Source organism: Peromyscus leucopus, chromosome 13, assembly GCF_004664715.2.
Source record: "Peromyscus leucopus breed LL Stock chromosome 13, UCI_PerLeu_2.1, whole genome shotgun sequence".
NCBI lineage: Eukaryota > Metazoa > Chordata > Mammalia > Rodentia > Cricetidae > Peromyscus > Peromyscus leucopus.
This window is the reverse complement of record NC_051074.1, coordinates 42,671,159-42,698,910: the sequence shown is the minus strand read 5'-3', so window position 1 is coordinate 42,698,910 and position 27,752 is coordinate 42,671,159. Positions and strand designations below refer to the sequence as shown.

At 38.1% G+C, this 27,752-nt stretch overlaps 1 protein-coding gene across 2 annotated transcripts in view; it reads left to right on the top strand.

Moving 5' to 3' along the window:
- Positions 1 to 27,752, top strand: part of Spag16 (sperm associated antigen 16) — an 836,224-nt gene that overhangs the window by 23,960 nt on the left and 784,512 nt on the right. For both annotated transcript variants that reach the window (XM_037210300.1, XM_028870040.2), the window contains exons 5-7: positions 3,878 to 4,015; positions 20,554 to 20,661; positions 23,664 to 23,781. In XM_037210300.1, the coding sequence (XP_037066195.1) occupies positions 3,878 to 4,015; positions 20,554 to 20,661; positions 23,664 to 23,781 (364 nt within the window). The remainder of the gene's footprint in view (positions 1 to 3,877; positions 4,016 to 20,553; positions 20,662 to 23,663; positions 23,782 to 27,752) is intronic.

Sequence of the window (27,752 nt, the reverse complement as noted above, 5' to 3'; positions counted from 1 at the left end):
CCAACAATACTGGCCTGTTGGTAGGTTGTACTAAAAAAATACCAACAAAAATCTGGGCAGCAATATTTGACTTATGTTCTCCGAATCCTCAAACAATAAATGCAATACATCTTTTAAATCCAGTGTCAGAAATGTGTGGCCTGGGAGCCACATCTGGCCTACTTCTTGTTTGTAAATAAAAATTTATTGGAATAAAGCCATGATTTCTTGTAGATATTGGAAATGACTGTATTTGTGTTATGAAAGCAAAATTAATTAGTCACAATGGAGTCTCTGTGAACCGCAAAGCAGAAAGCAATTTTTATGCGTTCTAAATTATCAGTATTTCAGAGTTTCCAACAACAGTCCTCAAGTTATTTTCTGTGATATGTCTACATATACTGTATATTTTATATAATTGTATATATGTGTGTAGTTATATATGTATGTCAGTGTGGTAGAAATCTGTTTGTGGAGCACTAACATGCTTCCACTGTAGGTTTGTCCAATGCTATTTTTTTTTGGTCTCTTTTAGAAGTATTTATGTATAAAGTTAATTGATGCTGCAGGGCAAAAATAAAGAGGTTAGAATGAGAAAACGGCAGCGTAACTTTGAAATGCTTTCACCTCCGTCTCTGTGAACATGTCCAGTTACTCACACTGAGGCTGTCTCATGGACTCAGCCATCTGTGTTGTCCTCACCAGCCTCTAACTTGAAGCACAGTGTCAGTCTGCCTTTGCTTCCTACTTCCTGTTCAATCCTGGCCACACTTCAGTTTGCCTCTGTGCCTGTCATTACCCTGAAGATGGGGTTGTGCTAAAAATCCTGTAATAAGGGTAATAAGGTAATAAGGTAATAAGACGTGAAATTATTTATAGTATTTAATCACTAACTTAATTTGTTCCCAATTAAAGAGATTATTAATTAGTGTGTATCATTTTAACTCATTGGGCAAAAATAAATACTGCAGGTTTTTGGCAAAAAAGATTTGGTGACTGTAATGACTTAGTTATGGGCAATATAGTTACAGCTTATTTCAACTGACTAGCTTTATTTTTTTTTCATTTTTCTTTATTAAGAAATTTTCTACTCACTCTATATACCACCCACAGATCCTATCTCCTCCCTCCTCCCACCCCCAGCTCTCCCTCCCAAGCCACCCCACATGCCCACATTCCCCAAATCAAGGTCTCCCATGGGGACTGACTAGGTTTATTTAAAGCCAAAGCTCAGAATTAAGATTAACTTTGAAACAATCCTTCACATTATTCAGTATGTGTAGGAAGTGTATGTGCAGTGTGACTACATACCAACTCTCAGTGAATCCCATGTAGCTAGTTATTCCTTCATCATTTAAACCTACTGATGTTTCTTTAATTGGTGAGGAATTGGCGTCTGGTTATGTGTCATGTAAGCATTATCTCCCTATCACCATTAAGTTAAACCCAGGATTTTCATGACTCTTACTATGATAATTCTTACAATTTTCAGTATGCCAATTTTGATCAATTAAATATATGTAGATAGATTTATGTACTAAGATAGGGGAATATTTAGATGTAAAAAATTAGTACAAAAAATAAATACGCTAGTTAAATGTAAATGGCATAAAACAGTTAAAATGGTGATGTCTTAGAGTAATTGCTTTAGAATTTAGTTTGTATCATTTTTATTAGCTGTCTGTTCCCATGCAGCATTCACTCATTTCTCCCAATAACTGTATGTGGCAGGTAGCCACTAACATATCTTCATTTCATGGATGAGGAAATGGGCTTAGAGAGGATGGGAAATCTGCCTCAGTAAATGTCACCAAGTCACAACCAGTAAGTGGCAAAGTCAGTGAGGCCAGACTGATCTTAAACCCCATTCTCTTATCTTCAGTTCTGGGCTAGAGACTGGACGAGCTTTCCCATGTGTCTTGATTTAAAGTTCCGATTTGTGTCTTTTTTCCATTTTGCAATTACAAGGTCAGTCCTAAGTTCTTCAACTAGGCAGAGGTTGTGTCTTCCTCAGCCACCGCCTTTTTATTCTCCTGAGAAAATAGGAGTTCCACACCTCCCACTCTCCTCTTCCCCACTTGCTCGTTCTTCCTCAGACCTCCTTTCTCTTTTGCCTAGATACTGAACCACACAGGCAACCTCTGCGGCCTAATCCCTCTTCCTGCCAGAATCCAGCTCCTCTGCCTCCTCAAGGTCACTGCATTTGCGTTTGTCATTTTGTATTGTGTTTTTTTTCTCTGTTTTGGAACATTACCACAAGCACACAGGTGTGCAGTAATATCTGACGTAGCACTTACCCGCGGAAAGCTCCCTGGCTCTGGCTCTGCTTCCCGTTGAAGTTCATCTTGATTTCCTAGTCTCTCCCTTATTGGCACACTTTCCTGACAAAGTTTGTTGTGCCTTTTAAAATTACTACTCACATCTACCCTAGTTTATCCACCACGGCTTTTGTCTTTTCCACCCCAGAAACTTTTTAGCAGTGACTTTCACACTGCCATTTCCAGTGATTGTTCCGAACTTCATCAGCATTCATTTCTTCCAGTAGCATTCGTTTCTTCCTCTTTGGGGCTTCTTCTTCACTTGACCCCTTGGTCCTCACTCTCAGTTTCTATGACTGCTCTGGCCTTAAGATTCTCTTGGTCGTGTTTGCCTCCTCCGCCTCATCCCAACCTTGGAGCAGTGGAGAATGTTATGAATCAGTCCCAGGCATCATTTGTTGATGTCACCTCACTACCTGAACTAGTCTGTTCTAGTGTCACAACTGTAAAACATCATTTATACACTGATGAAATGCAAGTTTAAGTTGCCTGCCTTGACTTCCCCTGAACTATAGATATCCACCATCTGCCTTCACACGAATGTCTGTTAGGCATGCTACATTTGATCTGGATGGACACAAACCCTTGGTTCTGTCCACTAGCCAGTTCCTACTGTCTTTGTTCCCACTATGTAAATGGCTGGCTGTTACTGAGCCCCAAACCCCGATGCTGTCATTGACTGCCTCTGCTCATACCTGACAGATGATTCCTTAGCGAATCCTGCTAGCGCTCCCTTTATAGCAGGTGGCTCCCTTTACAGCAGGTTCCCTCTTCTAACCTCTGCTGTGTTTCACTTTGTTCAGCTTACCATTCTGTCTCTCCCAGGTTGTGTCATGTGTTCTTGTAGAATCTGTTTCTTGGAATAGATTCACCCATTTGAAACATAAATCTGCTCACTGTCTCCCCCCCCCCCCCCAAACATTCCCATGGCCCTATTCTAATCCGGAGTAAAGTAATTTTTTATTCTGGCTCCTCGTTTTGATTCTGACATTTCTCAACATCCCCTTTGCTCACTTTGAGGGCTTCAGTTCTCACTATTCTACATATGTTCTTTCTTGTACATGCTGAATATGTCTATGTCTCTGGGCCTTTGCATTACTTTGTCAGCCTCCTCTGAGTCCCTTTTCTGTGGCCCGCATGGCATCATCCCTTCTGTCCTTCAAGTCTCTGTTGGAGTCTGTCACTCATGCTTTTCAGTTGTGGCTTCTCTGTACAAAACAGTACAGACAGCTGCCTGTCCATCTCCTTCATTCTCGCCACTTCCCAGAACTTATCACCATCTCCGCTAGACTAGAGTTCCTGGAGTATAAGGACTGAGACAGTTCTGGCATCTTTTCTGGTAAGTAGATGTGAGGAACATAGATGACCCATTGTATTTTAAAAGGCCATATTAACTGATATTTTATCTTAAAAACATATTAATTTTGGTTTAACTTAGAAATAGAACATAGCAACTAATATCCATCAAATTCCCTAGGGCTGATAATTGAATTACAATTCGCAAATAATTGAATTACACATAGTCTTTTTTTTTTTTTAAGTAGGAAACTGAGATAACCCTGTTGTTTGATTTGTCCTAGGTACGAGTTAATACAGAAGAGAGGGACTGATTTTCGAGGACTCGGGAATGTTCCAGATGTTTACAGCCAGGTGATGCATTTAGAGAGTGAGAACAAAAACCTGAAGAAAGATCTGAAACACTTCAAACAGGCAGCTGAGTATGTTCATATTACGTTTTCTTTTTTTCTTTTGGCTAAGTAAAAACTAAAGATGGATTAAGCTGATCCATGTAATGTACTGTTTGAGGAATTTAATTCTGAGTCACTGAATTATGTGTAAGTTCTGGTTATAAGGATGTGAAGAGCTTCCGAAGTGAGGTAACTGAGCAGGTAACTGGAACTCCTGCCAAGCACAACTTACCAATGGAGTGGAATGCTAGGCATATGTAGCAGATGCTGAATTGGTTACAAAGCAGTCATTTTTTTATGTGTGTGATAATGTTTTGTGGTTTGTGAAATTTTCTCTTGTGCAGATAAGCCAATTTCAGAAATAATAATGAAATTAATAGAAAGAGTGGAAGGATGGGACTAATGTGTTCTTCGTAGGAGAATTTCATTATTTTAAATTTCCTCCCAAGGAGTAGCATTAGCTAAGGAAGTTGGGTGTTAACCAATGCATCGCTCTGGTAGGACAGGCAATGCACACACGGGGTGGGAGGCACATGGGATCACTAAGGACCGTCTGATTAAGTTTTCTGTAAACTTAAAGGTTTCTTTCAAGGTAGCTTATTAAAATGGAAGCATAAGCATCCATAGCCTCATTCTTTTCCCATTGCCAACCACCTATAATGATTTTTGTTCCCAGTGTGTATGCATAATTTTTAAATAAACTTCAATGATGCTAATGTCATATTTACTAACTTACTTTTCAGTCCAGATAAGTAGTAATCTTTTTACTTTATTATTTTACTTATATTTTTATTAACACGGATTTTTATTCTCAAAACTTAAAAACAACCACAGAAGGGACACCATTGTTCTGTAATGTCTAGGTACAGATGAGAATCTTAACAGCTAGAAGTCTTCAAACTAGAAGGTGCCTTCAACTAGAAGGCATAGAAGACACTGTGCCTTTTTGTCTCTCCAAAATTAAGGGAAGAAATAATTTTTTAGTGAAACACCAACATGTTTCTGACAAAGAACTATGTGTACATATTGACTTGGGAAGAATCTACTCATGTCAGTGTCATATGAAAATGTAAATCTTTAGCTCTAGAAGAGAATTCATGCTTTATTCACCCATTTATTATTAAACATATTTAAGGAGAATCTTTCTCTGTTAAGCACATTAACACAACAATTAGAGTAATAGGACCACCTTGTGGAAGCATAATATTTTAATATATACTAGAAATTACTATAAATAAACATGACTTTGTATGGCCAAGGGAAAGAACTATTTAATATAGCCTTTCCTTTAAAAAGGGCAGCAGTAAATTAAATAGTTTACACGTTCCTTTACTCATATTCTGTGCACGTGTAGGCTTACTTGGCTGGTTATGCATATCTCATCTTTTCTAAGTAGAATTTTATGTTTTACAAAGATCTGTGTGATTATCCATGAGAATACCCCACTAGAACCATTGTTTTATCCGCTTTGTTCCATTCAGAAGGGCTTCACCCTCTGCAGCTCTGCTGGCTGTGACTCTTACTAGACAGTTTGGCCAATGGGAATTGGATGTAGAACATCCCTCATAGTGCTGCCTGGAACCGTTTCATCCCTCATCTCCTCTGAGTTATTGCTTTCATTTGCTAATTTGCTTTTGAGTAGACACAGGCCTTTTAGGTAATGTGTTTGACTCCAGTAGTACTAAGTAATCATTGTTGATTACAGAGTATTTATTGAATAGTATATTAAAAACTATAATTGAAATTATGTAAGCTTTTACTCATGCAAATTGTTATTGTAATGTTAAAAGAAGCCCATAATTAAAACAGGCATTACTCAAGTGAAGTGTTTCTTTGTATTTGTTGAACTGTCAAAATATAGTTTTACCCTTAATAGTTTCTGGTTATTGCTTGCCTCTGTGATTCAGTAGCATTTACAGGCTAGCAAGAAGTATAGCAGTCTGCACACTGTTTATTTGCTTTACTCTCCCTTTGAAGCAAATTTGAAGGAAAGCCTGTTGGTCCTTAGAAGATGCTTGGTGCTCACTGAATGAATCTTCAGCCCAATGTGGTTCTGCAGCACTCTTTGCTGAAGTAGTCACTGTAGCCTGTTTCTACTAAAAATAGTGTCATAAAATGAATGATGTTTTGGAAAATATTCCCCAGCAATAGCATTCATATATGTTGGTTTCAAACTTTAATCTTTGGAACCTAGATTTTCTATAAGATTTATGAAGATATTTGTGTTAAACATGAGATTCTCCTTATGGACTTTGATGGAATGCTTATCTTTTTAAGATTAGGCTGTTTTCTTAAGGCTGGGTAATCATAGATATAAACTAATACTTAGTAAGTAAAGAGAGTCAGCTTATAGATATATTGCATGGCATTCTTGACCATATAATTGATGTTTAATGATGTATTTATTAAAATTAAGGGCTAGGTGTGGCCATGTGTGTACCCATTATCCAGTGCAGTGGTGCTGCTAGGGGACAGGGAGATTGTTGGGTCATCAAAACTGCCAGTCTAGCTATGGGTTCCCATAACACAAGTAAAGAACAGATCTAGGAGATTAAGGTGTAGAGAGAGAGGGACATTTATTGTCCTCCTCTGGTACCTGTGTGCCCACAAAGGCATGTGCACCTCACTGTGCCCATGGAACACACATAAAAGGGCACACTGTGGAAGATGAACACTATATAGGTCTTCATTAATGACATCAATGGATTTAGAATGTCCATGAAACTCACCTTTGTATGACTAAGAGAGTTTCAAGAAAGATCAAACTGAGCCCAAAAGACCATCATTTAATGTGGGTAGCACCATCCCAGGGGCTGGGATCCCAGACTGAATAAAGGGGAGAAAGTGAGCATTTATCTCTCACCACTTCCAGTCTGTGTACACAATGTGATGAGCCACGTCACATCCCTGCCTTTATTCCTTTTCTGCCCTGACTACAGTACTCTACTCACAGGTGTTTTGCCACAGACATCAGAAAAGTCACCAGTGTAGAACACTGGTACTGAGAAGTGGGGCCATTGCTATAATAAACCTGACCATGTGCTGGATATGGTTTGTAAGAGAAACATGGAGGTCTTTGCAGCTATGGCCCAAAGAAAGCCTAGTATATGATAAGCAGAGGTTAATGAATAAGTTTATTGGGGTTTTGAAAGAAAAGAATGTCAACAAATACAGATAGTGGAGCAAAGCTCACGAGGTTTAGAGGGGAACTCTATCAGGAACTCGGTAGAGTCCATTCATTTTACATTTTAGCAAAGAATCTGGTTGTATGATGTCTGAATCGTAAGATCTATAGAGACTGAATTAATAAGTAATGGACTCATTTGTTTGAGAAGAAATCTCAAGGTAGCGTAGCATTTGGACTGTGTCATAGTAACGGCTGACTGGTCTTATCCGGGACTATTGTGGAAAGAACCACTGGAACACAATGACACAGTTTAGTGAGGAAAATGGTGTGAGTTTATGGTGGAAGGCAAGGTGAGTGGCTCCACTGTACGGCATTTTGATGTTGTGACATGACCTTTTCATTTACTGAGTTCATGTTTGGGAACTATGTAATTTAGCTATACTAAAATCTCAGTATTTTAAGGAAGTGAATGGTTTTCTCTTGGGTAGTATTCATGCCTACCCTCTGCCATGCCCAGTCCCTGGTGACTACCACAGCACCTGCAATTGTTAGAGGGGTTATCCATATCAAATATCAGTCTAGTATTTTGCATGGGACAAAAGAAAAAGTGCCTTGAAGGCAAAACTTCATTTTCCATAGTTCCACCTTGTGAGACTACAAATTCATTTGAAACAGGGATCCCTGCTCCAAAATGGCAACCAAAGAAAAGTGTTTCCCCAGGATAATCTTTGAAGGCATACAAAAGCTGCTTGTGGAGAAAGATCTAGGCTACATCCTCACCTGGCATCAGACAGACACACCATCCACATGGTGCTGGTTTTAAGCATGACATATACAAAAGGAAGGCGGCCATAGAGGCTTTCAGCAAGGTTTCAGAAAGCCCGAGTCTGGGCAGTGTGTGGCAGAGGCATATTTCCTGCAAGGAGACTCTGAGGGGCCATTGTGTGAAGCTGGAAAGGTGAATCCTAGGTTGCAATGGAGACCCCAGGTTAGTGGAGATGTGTAACTGTTCAGTACTCACCAAGGAAAGCATAGCGTAGATCTGACCCAAAGAAGAGGTCACTATGCTGTAGGTGGTACTGCTGGAGAGACAGATCTACAGAAGACCATGGGAGCCCAGATAACTTCATTGAGAGTCCCAGATGTCAGAAATGGATGGCAAGACTTGGTGTTTTACTTACTAGGCTTTATTCTTGCTTTGGTCTGGCACTTCCTGTCTTCCCATTATTCTCTTTTGGGATGGGAACATTTATTCTGTGCTATTGTTCACTGGAAGTCTGTAATTTCATTTTATATGGGCCTACAGTTCAAAGTTTTCTTGAGTCTCAGAAGAGAGTCTAGAGTTTGCATTTTTAAACAGCATTGAGACTGTTATAAATTGTGGGACATTTAAAGATTTACTAATTAATTTTTCATCATGTGATGAAAATAAGACTTTAGGGACCAGAGATAAAATATTATAATTTAATGTGATGAGCTCAGGTGTTGTGTTGACAAGGGGTGAAGTTGTGGGTTGGCCAGTCTCTTTGCCAACTTGACTGGATTTAGAATCACCATGGAATCATACATCTGTGTACATCTATAAGATTATCTGCAAAAGTGTTTAATGGAGGAGGGAGGGTCTTGCCTGAGTTTGGGTAGTAGTCTCCCATGGGATAGGATCTTGGACTGAATCAAAAGGAGAAAAATGTGTTAAATTTTAATCTCTCTCTGCTTCCTCACTACAGACATGATGTGACCATCCTGCCCTGACTTCCCTGCTGTGATAAGACTATACTTTCAAAATGTGAACACAAACATGAACTCTTTGTTCTTTAAAGTCGCTTTTGGCACTTTAAAAAAAATCACAGCAGTGAGAAAAATAATTAACACAAAGGGAAATATTTTCCAGTTCTACAACTGATAAAATGCTAATATATGGTATATTCATATAAACCAACAGTAAGCAAAAACAGTGTCATCAAGTCAAATAAAATAAGAACCTGTCTAAAGATGGCCAATATTCTACTAAGGATCTCTTGGAAGGAGACAAATAATGGCAACAGGTTTAGGAAAAAAATGTTCAGTGCCACTAATCATCAAGGAAATGCAAATTGAAAACAAACCAGAAATTACCTAATCCTTTTAAAGATAATCATTATAAAAAATAAAAACAAAACCAGTGATATCAAGTACTGGCTAGGATGTAGAAATGGAATCTTTGTGTACTGTTGGTGGGAATACAAAATGAGGTAATCACACTGGAAGACAATATAGAATAGCCTCATGTGGGCATAGTAATCTCTAGAAGAATTGAAATCAGGATCTCAAAGAAAAGTTAGCATTTCTTTGATAAGAGCTAAGATATGGAAATTACCTTAATGTCCATTCACATATTAATGGGTAAAAATGTGATGTATATTGTACAATGATATATATTGTACAATTGTATGTGACTACACTGACGTTCAGAACCCAGAGTGGTAACCATCCTTGTAACTGAAGTTTTCCTGTGTCCCATCTGGCCTATGGTATGGACAAATCTCTCTCACCTGCCAGTCCTGTAGCCTCCTGGACCCAAGTAAACACACATAGGCTTATATTAATTAAAACTGCTCAGCCATTAGCTCAGGCCTACCACTGACTAGTTCTTACATTTAACTAACCCATAATTCTTAATTATGTTTAGCCACGTAGCTTGGTACCTTTTCTCAGTTCTGCCTTCACATCTTGCTTCCTCTGTGTGTGGCTGGTGACTCCTGACTCAGCCTTCCTGTTTCCAGAATTCTCCTCTCTGCTTATCCCACCTATACTATACTTCCTGCCTGGCTACTGGTCAATCAGCATTTTATTTATCAAACAAATCAGATCAGCACACATTCACAGCATACAGAAAGATATTCCCAGCTCATCATACTACTGAATACCCTACTCAGCCTTCAAAAGAAGGAAACTGCAATGTATGGCAATGCAAATGAACTTTGAGGACATACACTAAGTGAAATGATCCAGTCACATACAGATACTGCATTATACTATTATGAATATATATGGCAGTCAAATTCATCGTAGTCAATAGTAGTATATTCTACACTTAAAAATTTAAAAGCTATATCTTGGGTCTGGGAACTTGGCTCATTTGGTGAAGTGCTTGCTGTCAAGCATAATGACTTGAGTTTGAATCAAAAATACCCCTAAAAGGCCAGGCACAGCAGTTCATGTCTATAATCCCAGCACCAGGGAGACAGAGATAGTGAAACTCTGTGTCTCATTGACCTGCCACCTAAATGAATCAGCAGGTCCACCCAGTAAGAGACCCTGCCTCAAAAAAGTTGGAGAGTGATTGAAGGCACCAACCAGCATTGACCTCTGCCTATAACACACACACACACACACACACACACACACACACACACACACACGCGCACGCGCGCGCGCGCGCACATGCACACACACATGCAAGCATGGGTACACACAAGTACACATACACAAATACATACATATATATATATATGCACACACACATACGTGCAAAATAGGTTAGAGTGTATGTTGTATTTTTATCACAACAGAGTGAATAGTAGAATGTAAAGAATCATATGGGTCTATCAGATATTTTTAACTCTTACTAACACTTATCATTCTTATTTCATTTGAGTCTCCAAGTCTATCCTATGCCCTTATTATCATCTATGATTTTATGATTCTTTTATGATTTACATAGACAAATTGACAGTTATTAGCTTCATATATTTGACAAACGGATGAATTATTAAGTCTAAACACAGGTGTCAGTTCAGAACTTTCACGTCTCTCCAGAAATGTCTTTTCCCTTTTATCCTCTTGAGTAACAATCATTGTTCTGACTCTTTCTATTTTGGATTGGCTTTATATATTTAAAAATGTGAGGGTTGATGATGTGGATCAGCAAGGAAAAGGTGTTTGCCACACAAAAGTGTACATTGTATTTGATCCTGGGAATACAGAGATAGGAGTGACTGGCACCAAAAGGTTGCTCTCTGACCCCCGCACGCACGGCATGCTACATGTACCCTCCCCTCTGGGTGTATTACACGTACACAGATAAATCCAATTGATTAAAAACAAAGGCATATAAATGGAATCACAGAATATTTTCATATGTTCTTGTTTGCTACCTCACACTCATCCTAAAGTCTATATAATATACCTATGATTCTAGATTCACTGGCAATGTCTGCCACATGGTGGTTTGTAATGGTTTATTATGGTTATGATGGTTTGGCCAGCCTTGTTTCGCTGTTCTCCTTCCAATGGCTGGTTATCCTGACTGTAACTGCCGCTATACTCACATATGTGTCCTTTGTGGAAATATGTGTCCCTTGTTCTTGTATAAAATCTTAGGAGTGGAATTTCTGGGTCAATTTGGTTGATGTTGATCAGTACAAGGAACCAGAGTTTATGCTTCAACATTGAATTTAGGTTCCATTAGCTCCCCACACACAGTGTGTGAGGATTCTAGTTGTCCCAGCTCCTGACAGTATCGGCAGCCTTTTGGAGATTTGGTAGTGGCAGCTTGTGTGATTTCCTAAGAACAGGTGAAAATGAACACAGTATTTTGAGCTTACTGCCCTTTTGGTATTTTGGTGTTGGTATTGCCCTGCTTGTATTTTTAAGCCATTTGCCTAATTTTGATTAGACTGCTTATCTTGTTATTGAACTTTATGAATATTTTTCTATTTGAGATACATACACTTTCAATATTATGAATATTCTCCCTTCAGGCTGTGGCTTGACATTTTAGTTTATTTACTTTTAAAATATTTATTTTATTAAAAAATTTATGTATATATATATGTGTGTGCCTGAGGTCTTTTACCTTTGTTCTTTTCCAAGATATTGGTTATTTCTAGATTCTTTATCTTTTCACATAAAATTTACAGTTTTATAGTTTCCACAGAAAAACCTGGGTGAGACTGAGGCTGATAGTGACTTGAAGGTACATCTTGTGTGTGGTACATTTCTGTGTGTTTACATATACACACATCTTCTGGAAGAAAGGGTTTGATGCCCGGATAACTCTGAGTCTTCTCTTTGCACGGTACTCGCCATAGTTTATTTAATAGTAGCTATTTATGAAATATCTTGAAAGGAATATTTTTCACATTTGATTAACATCTGGGGCTTCAGGGTGGGCTTCCTGATCATCATGTCCCAGGACCTGTTATTGTGCTTTAGACATAGTTGGTGCTTATATAATCATTCGACTATCATTTAGGTTTATTGTTAGCTGTTAATAATTTTTTAGATTAGTTAATTTTTTTGTCTTTGTAACACTTTTGGGAGTGAGCTTTGTTTCTTTTCCATGATGACAATTTAAGCAACTTTCTGCCAAGCTAAATCTTGCTCCATTTAGAGGGTTGTTTTCCATTTCTGAATCTTTACACTAAGGAAATATAACACAGACCCAAAAGGGTATATGAAGAGCCCCCAAATATGTGATGAAAATAATATTTAGAATACAAACTTAAAGACAGAAAAGTACTGTTCTAAAAATAACGAAACACTTTATTACTTTCTCCAGGAAGTATAGGCCTAAAGAAAGTTCAATTTAAATACAATTAATATGGAGGAGAAAACAGGTGCTTTCTTAAGGGCCCTGATTTTGAGCACAAAATTTACTTCTATAAAAGGTCAAAGAGTGTCCAGCTTTGAGAAGACCCATTTAATTTAATGGCTTTCAGAAACAAACACTGTGAAAATAAAGATAATACAAAGCCCATAAAATTTCATGCTTTAGTGTTTAGGTAATTGCTTGTTAAATTAAGAAGGTATTTTTTTTTCTGGATGTGGCTATACCCCTTCCTTTTGCTGTTAAAACTATAATGAAAATTTCCCTCAATCTGGCTGAATTCCATTTGGCCCTCAACAATTATTCCAATATTAATTTTTATGGGTCAGCGTAATTCATTTATCAGCAACCGAGGATAATGAAATACTTGGTAATTTTATAATTATTGTTATCAGTGAGAAAAATATGTGGCAAGGATGGCCTGCTTTGGTTGGTCCAAGTAAACAGAAATATTTCTATGTTTTACCTTGCCAAATTACGATAATGAAGTAATTCAATAACTTCAATACTAAATAGCCATCCCAAAACAATTGCTTAAATTTATTGATAAAATTATTTCACTGAGGCTTTTCACTTAAGAATGATTTTAAGGCCATGGTACTAAATCACATTCATGTTATGTTGAAAAATTGAGTGTCATGCTCTGCTAAGAATACACACATCTTAATATTTATGTGGCTGAAATATAAATGGGTAGGTGCTGGTGTCCTAAACTGGGAGGCTTGATAATTATTGTAGCATCTCATTAAGACAAGGCATGTATGAATATTCTCTGGGATACACAAGTTTAAGTAAACAGTTTCACTGAATAAGTCTCCATTGTGCTTGAAACAGAAGCTCAGTGTTTGCTGTCTTTGTTAATAAAAGTTTTTTTTCCTTTTAGCTCAAAGATGCTATACTAATGTGATGAGCAGATATGATGAGTTTAAAATATTAATTGTTCACATGAATATTTTATTCCATTCTCTATTCTAACTTCTCTTTTCCTTTTATTAAGCAGATGGGCAGCAGGAAGGTCATAATAAGAGAAGCATCAGCATGAAATGAATTTAAATTGTTTTACTGAGTAGACTTCATTTGTGCAAACAGAGAGCAAGTCCCTGAAAACCAATTTAATGGTCAGAAAAACTTTAAAGTCTAATACTTCAATCAATTCCTATGCTTTCCTTCCTGGGATGAGCACAAATAGGTTTCTAAATGCGTATTGAAAAGGGAGTTGAGGCGAGGCTTCACATTTGTGATTCTGGTTACTGAACTTTGCAGTAGTTCATATTCCAAGCATTTTTTTAAAACCTATTGAGACCTTCCATTTCAAATAGGAGAAATAAGGTATATATTTATGTAATTCATTAAATAAATTAAGCAGTTTTAATAAACATAAAGTACACTCTCATGAAAGTTTATTTTTTAAATTTTATTTTATTTTTGTTTTATGTGTAGAGTGTATTGCCTGCATATATATCTGTGCACCATGTGTGTGGAAGTAGCCACAGAGTCCAAAAGAGGATGGTAGACTCTCTGGAATTGTAGTAATGAATGGTGGTTAGCCACCATGCGGTGCTGGGAAACAAACCGAGGTTCTTTGCAAGAACATCATTCTCTTAACCACCAAGCCATCCTCCCAGCCCAAGTTTACTTTTTATAAAGATGCACAGTGTTAATCACACCCCCACATCTTTGGACCATTAGAGATAATTTAACTGCCTATTGCTATACTGCTTATTTTGGAAGACAAATCTGTTAGACGAACTGAACATGACACTTCTGTTATAATACTAAGTATTCATAATGTCATGATGGCGATGATGGTCGAAGTCTGTGGGAAAGAGTTTGTACATGAGTTCAAAATCCCAGCTATTTAGCCAGCCCTTTCTCAACATTTAGTAATTTATAAAAATTTGCCTGCTTTTGGGTGTTCTTTGCCCTTTCCTTAACCATAGTTTGTATGATGATCATAAAAAATGCCCTTTGAATATTTATGTGTGTGTGTGTGTGTGTGTGTGTGTGTGTGTGTGTGTGTGTGTGTAAAGCAAGAAGCCTTTTCACTGTTTAAGTGGATACATGGAGGCCTATTACATGTCCATTTTTACAACCACTAACTCTGATATGTTCATTGTTCATATAACTCCCAAGGTCACATTGCTATGAAGAATTTTCTATGATGAATGTCATCTCATTATCATACTATAAACATTTTAACCAAATAGTTGGACCTATTTATTGATTAATTATGGAGATTTAACACCAGGATTTTAAATTTTAAATTGAATTTGCTCTTTGATATTTCCATATCATATATATTATATCAATATCAATATCAATATCAATATATATGTATTACCTCCTTGCTCTCTTTTTGAGAACAAGTCTTTCTTTATACACAATTTCCATACTTCCAATATAAAGTAAAATAAGTTTTTTGATTGTGTGCATTCCTCTATTGTTACAAAAAATTTTCACCACAACCATTTACTTGTCTTCTTCGTGCTTCTTCATACTTCTGATTTTTTCACCTCCTACTCACTGGATCCACTGGGTGCGGGGAAGGGGACAGCAGATAGCTTCCTTCTCTTCTGGATCATCCTCACTCCCAAAGAAGCCTTTTGTGTCCTTGGGCTCTGGGGTCAGGACTGTCATCGTTCCAGTCTCCTCTTTCTTACTCAGGTTGTCATCAAGCACTACCTTGTTTGTGTTGTTGGTCTTGGTCAGGTGTCCTCTAAGGTAAGAGTAGGGGACTCTACTTGGTAAGATGCATTTCCAGGTCCAAGAGGTCTGCCTGCCCCTCACCTGGAGTGAGATGTTTTTCTTCTACCTTTTTTTATTTCTCTACCTGCAAAGCACCTTAGCTGCTGCCATTTGTCTTGTCCTTCCCTTAAGGCCTTATGAAGTTGGTGGCATTTTCATCTTTCTGTCACACCCACTGGTTACTTCTGCATGGTAGCACCATTAGAAAGTGTGGACACCTCAGTCCTTGGATGGGGTTTCTGGCCCAACTATTAGGGTGTTTGGCCATCCCATCACCAGAGTAGGTCAGTCCCGGCTGTCTCTCACGGCTAGGCCCGGGGTGGAGCGCTGGGAATCTAATTAGTGAGAAAAAGGAGGGCTTATATGAGCGAGAATTGTTGAAACCAAGGTTGGATAAAGCACAGGGACAAATAGCCAAACGAATGGAAACACATGAACTATGAACCAAAGGCTGAGGGGCCCCCAACTGGATCAGGCCCTCTGAATAGGTGAGACAGTCGATTGGCTTGATCTGTTTGGGAGGCATCGAGGCAGTGGTACCAGGTCCTGGGCTCGTTGCATGAGTTGGCTATTTGAAACCTGGGACTTATGCAGGGACGCTTGGCTCAATCTGGGAGGAGGGGACTGGACCTGCCTGGACTGAGTCTATCAGGTCGATCCCAGTCCTTGGGGGAGACCTTGATCTGGAGGAGGTGGGAATGAGGGGTGGGCTGGGGGGAAGGGGAGGGCGGCAGGAAGGGAGAGAACAAGGGAATCTGTGGCTATTATGTAGAACTGAATAGTATTGTAAAATAAAAAACATAAAAAAAAAGAAAGTGTGGACACCAAAACACAGATCTCATCTCAAAGGGAAAAAGAGACAGTTTGTTTTGAAGCCAAATATGAATGACCATGACCTGAGAATACAAGTTCAAGTTGTTCCAGATATCATGGTAGAATGTAATGGCTTAATGAAGTTTTTAATAGAAGAAAAGAAAATTACATTCTTGAAAACACCGGGGAAGTAAGGAAGAGCAAATCAGGATAAATCCTACTTAGTTTTAGGTGTATCTGATTACATTCTTAGCTGTGGAATTGGTACAAGGTAGTGATTTGTTACATATTCTGGAGTTTACCTAGTAGTAACAAGGGTGGATGTTAGGTCAAACACAGCTGGGTAGTGAGTGGCCGTTAGGTGCATTCAAACTCTCCATAACCACAGAAGTTTTAATGAGTTAACCAACCTCATAAAATTTTAACACAAGTGTGGGATTCTCCCCACACCCCTGGAATTTCTGGCCTCAGTGAAAGAGCTTCTCTGGTCTCTTGAACGTCCTCCACCTTTCCCACTGAAACCAGAGTGGAGGGAGCATGAGAAAGAACTTGCAAATGGGTTGAGTCTACTCAGCCTTTTCAGACAACCATGCTGACACTCACTGGGCAGTACTTAGCATTTTAAAATGTTCCCCAGTGTCTTGTCTTTTTCTCTGCTTCAGCACAATTGGCTCATAGGCTGCTTTCAGGTTACACATTACACTTCAGCTTTCTGGTAGGTTCTAGAATGTATTAATTTTTAATTTATTTGTTTTTGTGTTGTTTTTAGGACAAAGCAATGTTCTTAGGAAATGTATGCATCTTAATCAGAATCAAGAATTCTTTAAAGTTTCAGCCTAATAGTTAATAATGTCTAATTAGCAGATGTTAACAAGTGGTTAAATTACAGTCCGAGGCTTGTGGAGCTGCTGAAAGTAAACAAAAACCCAGGAGACTTCAGAACTACTGCTGGGAAAAAATTGTCACAAATATAAACTTTCCTTGAAGAATATCAAGGTTATTTTAACAAGAAAAATTTTATGCATTGTATATCCAAAATCAACAAATTAGAAATTCTTGTATTTTGTTTTAAATTTAGGCCTAGTTGTTGTGTGGAAAGCTATACTGACATTTCTATTTTCATTTTCAACCACATGAAACACTTGCAGAAATGTTGAAAAATAAGCTGCATGACTGAATGAAAATTAGCTTTAATAAAAAATAATAATAGAGAGATCTTAGCCAGAAGCAATATAATATCAATTAAATAAAAACATCTATGTGAGTCTAAATTTTGTATAAATCTCAGAATTTCAAAAGTAGGAGAATAGAAAGTACCTGCTGTGTGATAAAATCATTGATTAAAATTATATAAATATAGGGACTGTAGAGAAAGTTCTATAGTTTTTGCTGTTTCTGTGGAGGACTAGAGTTGAATTCTTACCACTCATTTGGGCAGCTAACAACTGCCTGGATCTCTAGCTCCAGTGTATCCTATGATGTCTCCTGATCTCTATAGGTACCTGCAAACCTATACCCGTATTAATACTTCACACCAACAAATCTCTATAAGTAATAAAAATTTAAAAAGAACTTTAAAAATTATACATATGTATAACAAAGCAAAAATATACAGGGGAAAGAATGTGTATATCAAAGCATTTAGTAATATATCCCAAGGTACTCCAGAGATACTTTTGAACTAATAGTGAGATTGTTAATTGGTAACTCCATAATTAACAGACATTAATGGGTTTAAATCAAATCAATGGTGGTTCTAAAAATATGTGGAAAGACAATAAATTCTAATTAGCTTGATAGTAAACTAGTAAAGGTATATTTCATGAAGGTTTTAAGTATTTTAGTGAATTGTGTGAATATATGAGAAGCTGAATCTATGACATGAAAACCCTTGAGGTGATTGACATCAAAGTCATCGCATACCATGAATGCCCAGCAGCCACTGTACAAATTAAGAAAAATTTGTCACAGAAAGTTAGTATCTTGAGTTTGTGTGTGTGTTAAAATAAAAACTACAATTAAAATGCAATAGTTCTAAAGTTTTGGATCAACTTAAAAGAATTGGGAAGTAGTTGTACCCTAGCCTCTCTGGGAAAATTGCTACTTTTCAAATTCATGGTATGATGGCTCATCTTCATTTTCAACTGGATTGAATTTAAAATCACCACAGAGACACACTTTATGAAGGAGTTATAAGAAGGTTTAACTGGAGAGAAAAGATCCTCCTTAAATGTGGGTAGCTACTATAACAGGTCCCCATACCTTAGCACAACTGATGCCATGTTAGAGGTACCATTCTGACCTTAAAAGCCAGAACACTACCATTTTGACCTTAAAATCCAACACCTGCAAAAATGGGAGCAAATATCTAGTCCATAGTTTCAGGAAAGTCCTCAAGGAAAAAGCCCCAAAATGTGCTAAACTTGCTTTTTGGCTTCTGTAGTTCTGCTTCTTGCTGACAACCATGTTGTGATTTTTGTGCATAAAAGACAAAAGGTTATAAGGCTCTGAGCTACATGATTTGAAGAAGTTTCCTATGCAGTCACCAGCCAGCAATAAAGACTTTTTTCCATCTTTAAGAGTGTCCATGCGGTGGTCTTTGATGGGCTTACCCAGCAGCATTACATCTCCTGTCCTGGAGTCCAGGATTGAGTAAGAGGAAAACAAGCTGCGTACCAACATTTCGCTTTGTCTCTGCTTCCTGACTGTGGATGCAGTATGACCAGCTGTCCCTCACTCTTGATGCTACAACTTGCTTGCTATGGTGACTGTGACCTCTAACAGAAGAAATCCCCCTTCTTTAAATTATTTTTTCATAACAATGAGGAGAGGAACACATGGCTTCTTGGGCTTTGATTTCTTCTTGTAGCTAATATCACATATTTCTGCACATGCAAATAAAAGCTGTACTGGCATGTTCATCAGATGAATTTTCAAATCTGAATATATGAATCACAATTTATTATCATACCAAAAAGTTGGCATGAATATGAAGTTGAGGATTGGGTGGAAGATGTACATTATTTGTGTTGTGTTGAGTAGGTATTGCTTACTTGTATGTGATGAAAACCTCAAAAATTCTTAGTAAAGATCAATAAAACTTATCCAAAAAGGAATTGAAGGATTAGGGAGGAGAAGAAACTTAGAATTTGTATCAATGTCTCTTTGACCACACACCATTTATAATTTGTTTTTATGGTCAGAAATCCCACTGATCAACATATGCTTCACTGGGAACCTGGAGATACAACTTTATTCCACAAACTTCCTTGGCAGCTCACCAGACACTGTTCCTCACAGAACCTTTGTCATAGCTTAAAACTGAGGCTTTTATGCATGCATTCATTTTATGTGAATCTCAAGTCTGTAATATTTGTCACATACAAAGGCAGATTTCTTCCTTTCTGATCCTAATGTAGCATGTCCACCCTCGAGGTAGATTCATCTTTTAGAATGTGAAAGGATCAAGAAAGGTGCATGTTGTCAGCTATCCAATATGGATAGAGAGCTGGTTTTTTGTTCATTCTAACCTGTCTTTTACTGAGACTAGTATATAACAGAGGTCAGTAAAATACTCCCATTAATACTTCCCATCAAACTCCAGTTTAAAATGATAGAATTTTCTTTCTTGCTCTATTTGAACGTTTGGACACCTACCAAGTGTAACAATATTTCTGTAGTGATTGAATCAATAATATGCTCACATTTTTTGGGAGTTAACTTTTTGCTGATGGAGAATTTTATCTATGTGATCAGTTTCTCATAAGGATATCAGTTATATATAGTAATTGGATCATCTGTTGGTACATATTTATCATCTAATTTAATGGAACAAAATTTTGGTTTTTTTTTTAATTTCTGTGCTTTCCAAACTATCAGAACTAAATGATCTCATACATAATCCAGGAAAGTGAAGAGTATGCTCCCTTCCTTTATTTCTAATTATTATGAATTACTCTGATTTATATGTATTTTAAATTTGTAAGCCAAGATTCTCTTTGGCAATAATTGGGTTATCCTCTACATGTATCTTGCAAACCTTCTAACTTGATTTAAAAATATTGTGTATGACTCACATTTTTCAAAGTATGGGCTTTGTCCTTTCATAACTCAAGGATGTCCAGTAAGGCCCCATACAAGTCATGGTGGCCCCTCAGTGAGAGTGTGCTAACTTTCTGTGCTCCTTAGTTATGATCGACTCACTCATTATTGGATGTGAACTGAATGCAAAATGCTTTTTGTAGGAAATGGGTAGTAGTTGTCTTGAAGGTCGGTGGTGTTGGTGTTTTTCAGAAAGGCCCGAGAAGAACTGCTGAAAACTCAGAAGGAGCGGGACTTCCATCGCATGCACCACAAGCGTATCATGCAAGAAAAGAACAAGCTGATCGCTGACCTCAAAGGGTGAGATGCTCATGTTTCTTGAAGAGTTATTTTAGCTCTTGGGATCTGACTACGGGGGGACTGGTGAAATAAAGTGGTTCTTTGAAGTTTATTGGATAGGAAATTTAGGCCCTTGCATTGGAGGAATAGTCACACCATTGGAGTGTGTGACTGAGGAGGTAAACACAAATATAAGAAAATGTACTCTGCTGTTCCTTTGTCAGTCAAGACTCAGTCTCTATAAGACTGGTGTGAGAGAAGGGCCTCGAAGGTGTATTTCAGTGAGTTGAATTCTGAAGAGTGGCTAAGCTGTAGAGTGGTGTCCTCAGGCTGCCCTTGTGAGACAGTGTCCTACATGCAACAGAACCAAGTCATGAAGGAAAGTGGAATGTTTACCAGATGAACCACGGAGGACAAAGAACAGACAGGGCTTTGGTGGGCTAGGAGGAATATCCTAAATTAGCTGGAATTTATAAGAGCAATTTTAGAAGCAATTTTGGAGGCGTTCTTCAGATTTCCCTCCTTCATTAGCTTCCTTCAATTCTTTTTCTATAAAACAACAAATCAGTTTATAGCCATCAAATAAAATTCTTTTGTTTGCTCTAAGATCATACCACCTAATCTAACTTTCTGTGTTGACATGGATATTATAAATATGATATCCAATAGAAACCCTAGGTATTTATATTTAAATATCATACCCTCTAAATATGCAATTAAAAGGGACATAATGAGCTAGTAGTTATTTTTATTATGTATAGTTATAACTATTACATAATACCTGGTAAGAAGCAATTTAAGGATTGTAGTGCTTATTCTGGCTTACAGATGGAAGGATACATGCCCTCATGTCAGGGCAGGCACGGAAGTAGGGGTGGGATGCTGGCCGGTCACACTTATCTGCTGTCAGGAAGTAGAGTGTGAACAGGAAGTGGGGCCAGGCTATACAGCCTCCAGGCCTGCATTAGCGACTAACTTTTCCTAGTAAGACTCAATCTCCTGAAAATTCCCCAAACTTCCCTAACAACATTAATATCTGTAGACCAACTATGGGAATTCATGAAGCTATGAGGAACATTTTACAATTGAATTCTAAGATTTTTGTGCCTCATGGGCTACCATCTCATAGTACTGAATTACCCCCCCCCCCCATTTTTTTTTGAATGTGCAAAGTTCTCACAGTAATTATTCCAGAACTGTTCAAAAGTCCCAACTCAGCCAGGTGGTGGTGGCACATGCCTTTAATCCCAGCACTCAGGAGGCTGAGGTAGGCGGATCTCTGTGAGTTCAAGGCCAGCCTGGGCTACAGAGTGAGTTCCGGAAAGGCACCAAAGCTACACAGAGAAATCCTATCTCAAAACAAACAAACAAACAAACAAAAGTCCCAACTCATTTGGAGCTCAAGGCAATTTCCTTACTGTAAGGCTTTATAAAATCAAAAGGCAAGTTACATATTTACAATACATAATGATATAAGGTAAATATTCCCATCCCAAAGGGAGAAATGATGGTATAACCAGGCATCCCCAAACCAAAGCAAACTGAAACCAAGTAGGGTGCAGGACAAATCCTGCAGGTACAATCTGACATCTGGGGCTTGTGATGGAATTTTCTATGCTACGAAGGTCTTGAGTAGCTCTGCCCCAGAGGTCTGCCACCAGCAGCACATGTAGCCGCCCCCCCCAGTAGATTTACCATAGTTTTTACATCTCCAACATCCTAAGGTTTCCATTGCAAGGTAGGCTTACCATATTTTTATACAAAAATTGTATATATGTAAGAGAATACTGTGCACAAATGGAATGAAATACAGCTGCCCATATATGACACAGAGTAACCTGAAAAAAATGTGTGCTGGGTGCAAGAAAAGAGCTCCCAGTGAGGGAATGTTCTGTGACACCAAATACATGATTCTGAGTTTTCTAGGATGTAAGGAATACTACATTTTGATAAAAATATCATCTTTGTGGATCTACACGTTAGTCTAAACTGTTAACTCTGACACTTAGGATCTATATATTTTATCTCATATAAATTTCAGTAAAAAGTAAAGCCTAGTTTGAAGGCATTTTCCAATCAAACACATTTTGGAAGGCGTTTATGTCATATATTAAGTAGTGCTATCTTCTGTGAGACATTAAACTATTTTTAGAGCTAGAGAAATGGCTTAGTACTTAAGAACGTGTGCTGCTCTTCTTGAGAACCTGAGTGCCTTTCCCAGCACCCATATTATGTAGCTATAAGCATTTGTGGCTCCCCCTCCAGGGGATCTGACACCCTCTTCTCATCTCTTTGGGCACCTGCACATGTGTAGCATACAGTAGCATGGACACATAGACACATAAATTAAAGCTGTATCTTTATACACTTAATTTTCTTCAAATGAGATCAATGAAACATGTTTTCAAGAGTATCTTTCATTTTGGTATTCATGAAACTTCTGGTTTCTGGTTTAATCTCCTATTGTTTGTGGCCTTTGTTTTCTTGATAATTGTTTTTAATTGATATAATGATATTTATTTAATTTTTTAAAATTTGCATTTCAGCTTTGTGAAACAAAGCCTTATGCATCTCAGACTGGTCTTGAACTCACTATGTGGCTGAGATTGGCCTTGAGCTCCTGATCCTCTGGTCCCTGCCTCCTGAGTGTTGGGATTATAGGCCTGAAGTACTATTCTGCCTGGCAATACATACTCTCTAAATTTCAAAGAACTGCATCCGTTTTCTGAGTATATATTTGAATACAGCAAAAAGTGCTGCTGAGAATAGGAAACTAGGGTAAGGAAAGTGTGGTTTCCTATTCTGTACTTATCCCATACCCAAGGTAGATGACATTACACAGGAAATAACACTTCTGTGCTTCTTGGCTCTGGTATGTTGACCTTTATATGGCTACTCATTTATATTCATAAGCACACAAAGATGGAATGAAAGAAGAGAAAAAGGTTTAGATGTTAGATGAAAATCACTGATGTAACTATTTTACCTTTTCTGATGACACAACCAGCCTTTTACTTTTGTAGGCTGAAACTGCATTATGCATCTTATGAACCAACTATTAGGGTGCTACACGAGAAGCATCATGCTTTACTGAAGGAGAAAATGCTGACCTCCTTGGAAAAAGACCGAGCTGTTGGGAAGGTAAGGAAAGAGACAGTGAATTTACCTTGAGGCAACTTTTAATCATTTGTTTACTATGCATGCAACTGTATATGTGTACGTATGTGTGTTTGTGGGTATGAGTGTGTGTCCACAAGGGTGTGCATGTATATGGAGGCCAGAGGACATCATGTTTTATTCTCAGACATGCTGTCTACCTCTTTTGATACAGGTCTCTCATTGGAGTGCAGCTCACCAATTATGCTAGACTGGTTGATCAGTGAGTCCCAGGGATTTCCCTGTCTCTCTATCCCCAGTGCTAGGGTTACAAGTATGTGCCACCATGCTGGACATTTTTATGGGGAGTCAACTCAAGATTTTGTGGCAAGAAGTTTGCCAACTGAGCTGTTTTCCAACCCTTAGTCATTCATTTTTTTATGCATACAATAATGGTTTTGTTTTCTGAGATAAGTTTTAAAACGTTTTCCAGAAATTTACATATAAAATTTATTTGAAAACATGAAGAAAAAGTATCTTATCTATTAAAAACCCATGATGATTATTATTCAATTAATTAACATGTGACTTAAGCATGAATTAATAGATCATTAAAGTACAATTAGAAGAAAATATTCAGCCATTGTAGTTAAACAATGACAACTTGGGTTTAAATGCCAGCTTTGACTGCTACTCACATCAGCATTCAGCAAATTACTTAGGTGATACATAGAGTTTGAGAGTGACAGCTGGCCTGGTTAAGTATACTCCAAGGACCTAAAATGTTGCATACCCACAGTCCTCAAAGGTTGACTTGGGACAGTGGCTCTGATTTTGCTGTATCCCACCAACTGGGTTCAATGATGCAGCCTCTTGTGGAAGTATGCAAAGGGAAAGCAAGTCTTGTCAAGAGCTTTTACACAATAGTAAGAAATTGAGAAAGATTGCTAGAAATTCAGAGAAGATGGTGTTTCCAGGGAAGGGAAAAAATGTACTGAATTTCTTTTGTCCATCATTTTTGTAGGATATTAGCAGAAACTGGACAGAGACTGAGGTGCTCTACTAAGTTTGGTCAATTCTTTGGTTTGTCATGGGCCAACCAAGTGAACAGTCCACAAGAAGTTCTAAATATGCTCCCCCCCCCCCACCGTGCACCTCAGGCTAACCAGGCAATGATTATGTGCTATTGGAGAGCTGTTCATCTAGTTAGCTGCTCATTTGAGGAGCACCTGTATTCATCTTGGATTCTGGCTTTGTTAGTAATCGGCCTCAACTGTCTGACAGATGTTGCTTACTTGGCCAGCTTCACTACTTCAGTCCTTGCATGTGCCTCACTAACTGTTAGTTGTTCTGGTTCTATGGTTTTGTAAGTTGCTGATGTTGACTGTCTGCTAGTCATTAGTCATTGGCTGGTGTTGCTGTCTCTGACCCGGAAGGTGTCTTAAGTGTTAATTATATAGAGCTCTTTTGGTTTTCACAGCTACCAAGAAGTAGCTGCAGTGTTCCTGGCTTCCTTCTTGTCTATGGGATAGTCTAGGTTTCATTCTTGATTGTCTCAGGCCGGTCAGAAGCCATCCTCACTTACAACTTAGTCTGTTAGAATAGCTGTGTTAAAAGCCATACATTAAAAGCAAGAATCCGTGATAAACAACAGTGCCTGCCACACATTTCACAAATTGGAAAAGCCATGGAAGTTAGCAGCTGGCCCCCTGTTACTGACCTTGCTTCTTAGAACCCGCTGGTCTCTCATCAGGTCCGCTTGGCCATCTCATATCCAGCTGTGAGCTCTTACTTATCTTCTTTAGTTCTCCACATTGTGCTTTTAACCCTAACTTTCCCTTTGCCTTCAGTCTCTGCTTTCACTCTAATGTATGTGAGCTGTTTTCGCCCGAGTCATTTCACCTACTATGTTTAGAGCAGTGGTTCTCAACCTGTGGGCTGAGACTCCTTTGTGGGAGTCAAACGACCCTTCCATAGGGGTTGCATGTACAATATTCTGGATATTGGATAGTTACATTGATATTCATAACAGTAGCAAAATTGCAGTCAGGAAGTAGCAATGAAAATCATTTTATGATGGGGGTCATGGCAACATGAGGAACTAACTGTATTAAAGGGTCACAGCATTAGGAATGTTGAGAACTACTGCTCTAGAGTGTTATCTCCTGCCTCCCAATCCCTTAGAGGTCAGAGATAGTGTTAATAAGTGGTAGTCACAAAAATAATATTGCTGTGAAAAATGAGATAAGTGAGTGAAAATCCCTTGGAAATTACTCTCAAATATGTATTTGGTACTCTTAGTTAAGGCTGAATTTTCCTCAGTTATGCTGATGGCATTCTTTCTTTCTATTGAAGTGTTTGTGTGTGTGTGTGTGTGTGTGTGTGTGTGTGTGTGTGTAGGACTAGGACTAGGACTTTGGAGAGGGACTGTTGGCATAGAATTAAAAAAAAAGAAAAGCCGGGCGGTGGTGGCGCACGCCTTTAATCCCAGCACTCGGGAGGCAGAGCCAGGTGGATCTCTGTGAGTTCGAGGCCAGCCTGGGCTACCAAGTGAGCTCCAGGAAAGGCGCAAAGCTACACAGAGAAACCCTGTCTCGAAAAACCAAAAAAAAAAAAAAAAAGAAAGCAAAATGTTGACATGCCACATTAAAATATGTAACAGTTTGTTAAAGAATCTGTGTCTGTGACTATACTTAATATTCTTTTGTTACTTCCTGCACATTTTTTAACCCAAACTCAGAAGCTATGAAAGCTGTCATGACGGTAATACAATTCTTATAATATTATTAAGATGTTTTTAAAATAATGGTATTTTGGTCTCTTCATTGAAATTCTTAGCCATTAAAATAGAAAACATCACTATTTCAATGCCTTTTGGACTTGAATTTCAATTTTATATCCTTGAATATTTAAATTATATTGTAAGTAATATTGAATAAAATGAGTATTCTAATTATCTAATTTTTTTATTACATTTATTTCAAACTCTGAAAGTTTGATCCCCTTTATTCTTTTCACCTAAACAGTAGTAAGTATTAGTTCCATTTCTCATTGCTTTGGCAAGACTTGAGAAAAGGAAATTAAGGAAGGGTTCACAGTTTGAGGATACAGCCCATCATGGCAGGAATGTCATAGAGTGTGAGATAACTTGGGATCCACAGTTAGGAAGCTGAGACATGACTGCTTGTTCTCAGCTTGCTTCCTCATTTATATTCAATCAAGGACCCCAGCCCTGGAGTGGTGTTGCCTGTATACATTCAAGGTCGGTCTTTCATCCTCAGTTCTTTCTGTAAATGGCTTCACACACCTGTTCAGACGTGTGCTTCTATAATGACCTCAAGTTAAGTTGACAATGAAGATTGATGCTTGCAACTTGCTTACACTACCCCTGGGTTGATTTCTGCTTCTGCAACTTGAGTAGAATTGGCTTTACCATTCAATCTGCTGTGTGACTAGGGCTAAGTTGTATACCTGCAAACATTCTTCTGTTTTTTTTTGTCTCTAACATGATGGTGGTTCTTTAAGTTGGTCAAAGGTGATGTTGAAGACATTTAGGACATGCATACAATCTTTGGGTTTCAGATTACTTAATAGTAATTTATTACAAAAAGGTAAGAATTGGGAGTGATGGTGTGAATCTTGGTAGTTTGTAAATTAGTCCTGCAATATTCAGGTCTTTTATATTTTCTTCTGTTTTCTTCAATATTAGACAGGGGTGAATCATTTGCCTTTAGTATCAGTGCATTGTGCAGTGAGTCAGGTTTTAATTTTATATACCATATCACAGATGCCCAGCACACTGTTGTTACTATGGAAACTGGCTTAATTGTCCTTCAACCCATATTCCTGCTGAAGACAAAAGACTATCTGGATCCTGTTGGGTTAAAACAGCCTCTTAAGTTTAGCAAGGATGTGTACAAGTGATATTAACTGCTTTGCAGAAATTAATTTTCTGTTAAATTTCTTCATTATTGTGGGTCAAAAGGCCACATAAATATACATTTGGTGTAAAGTCT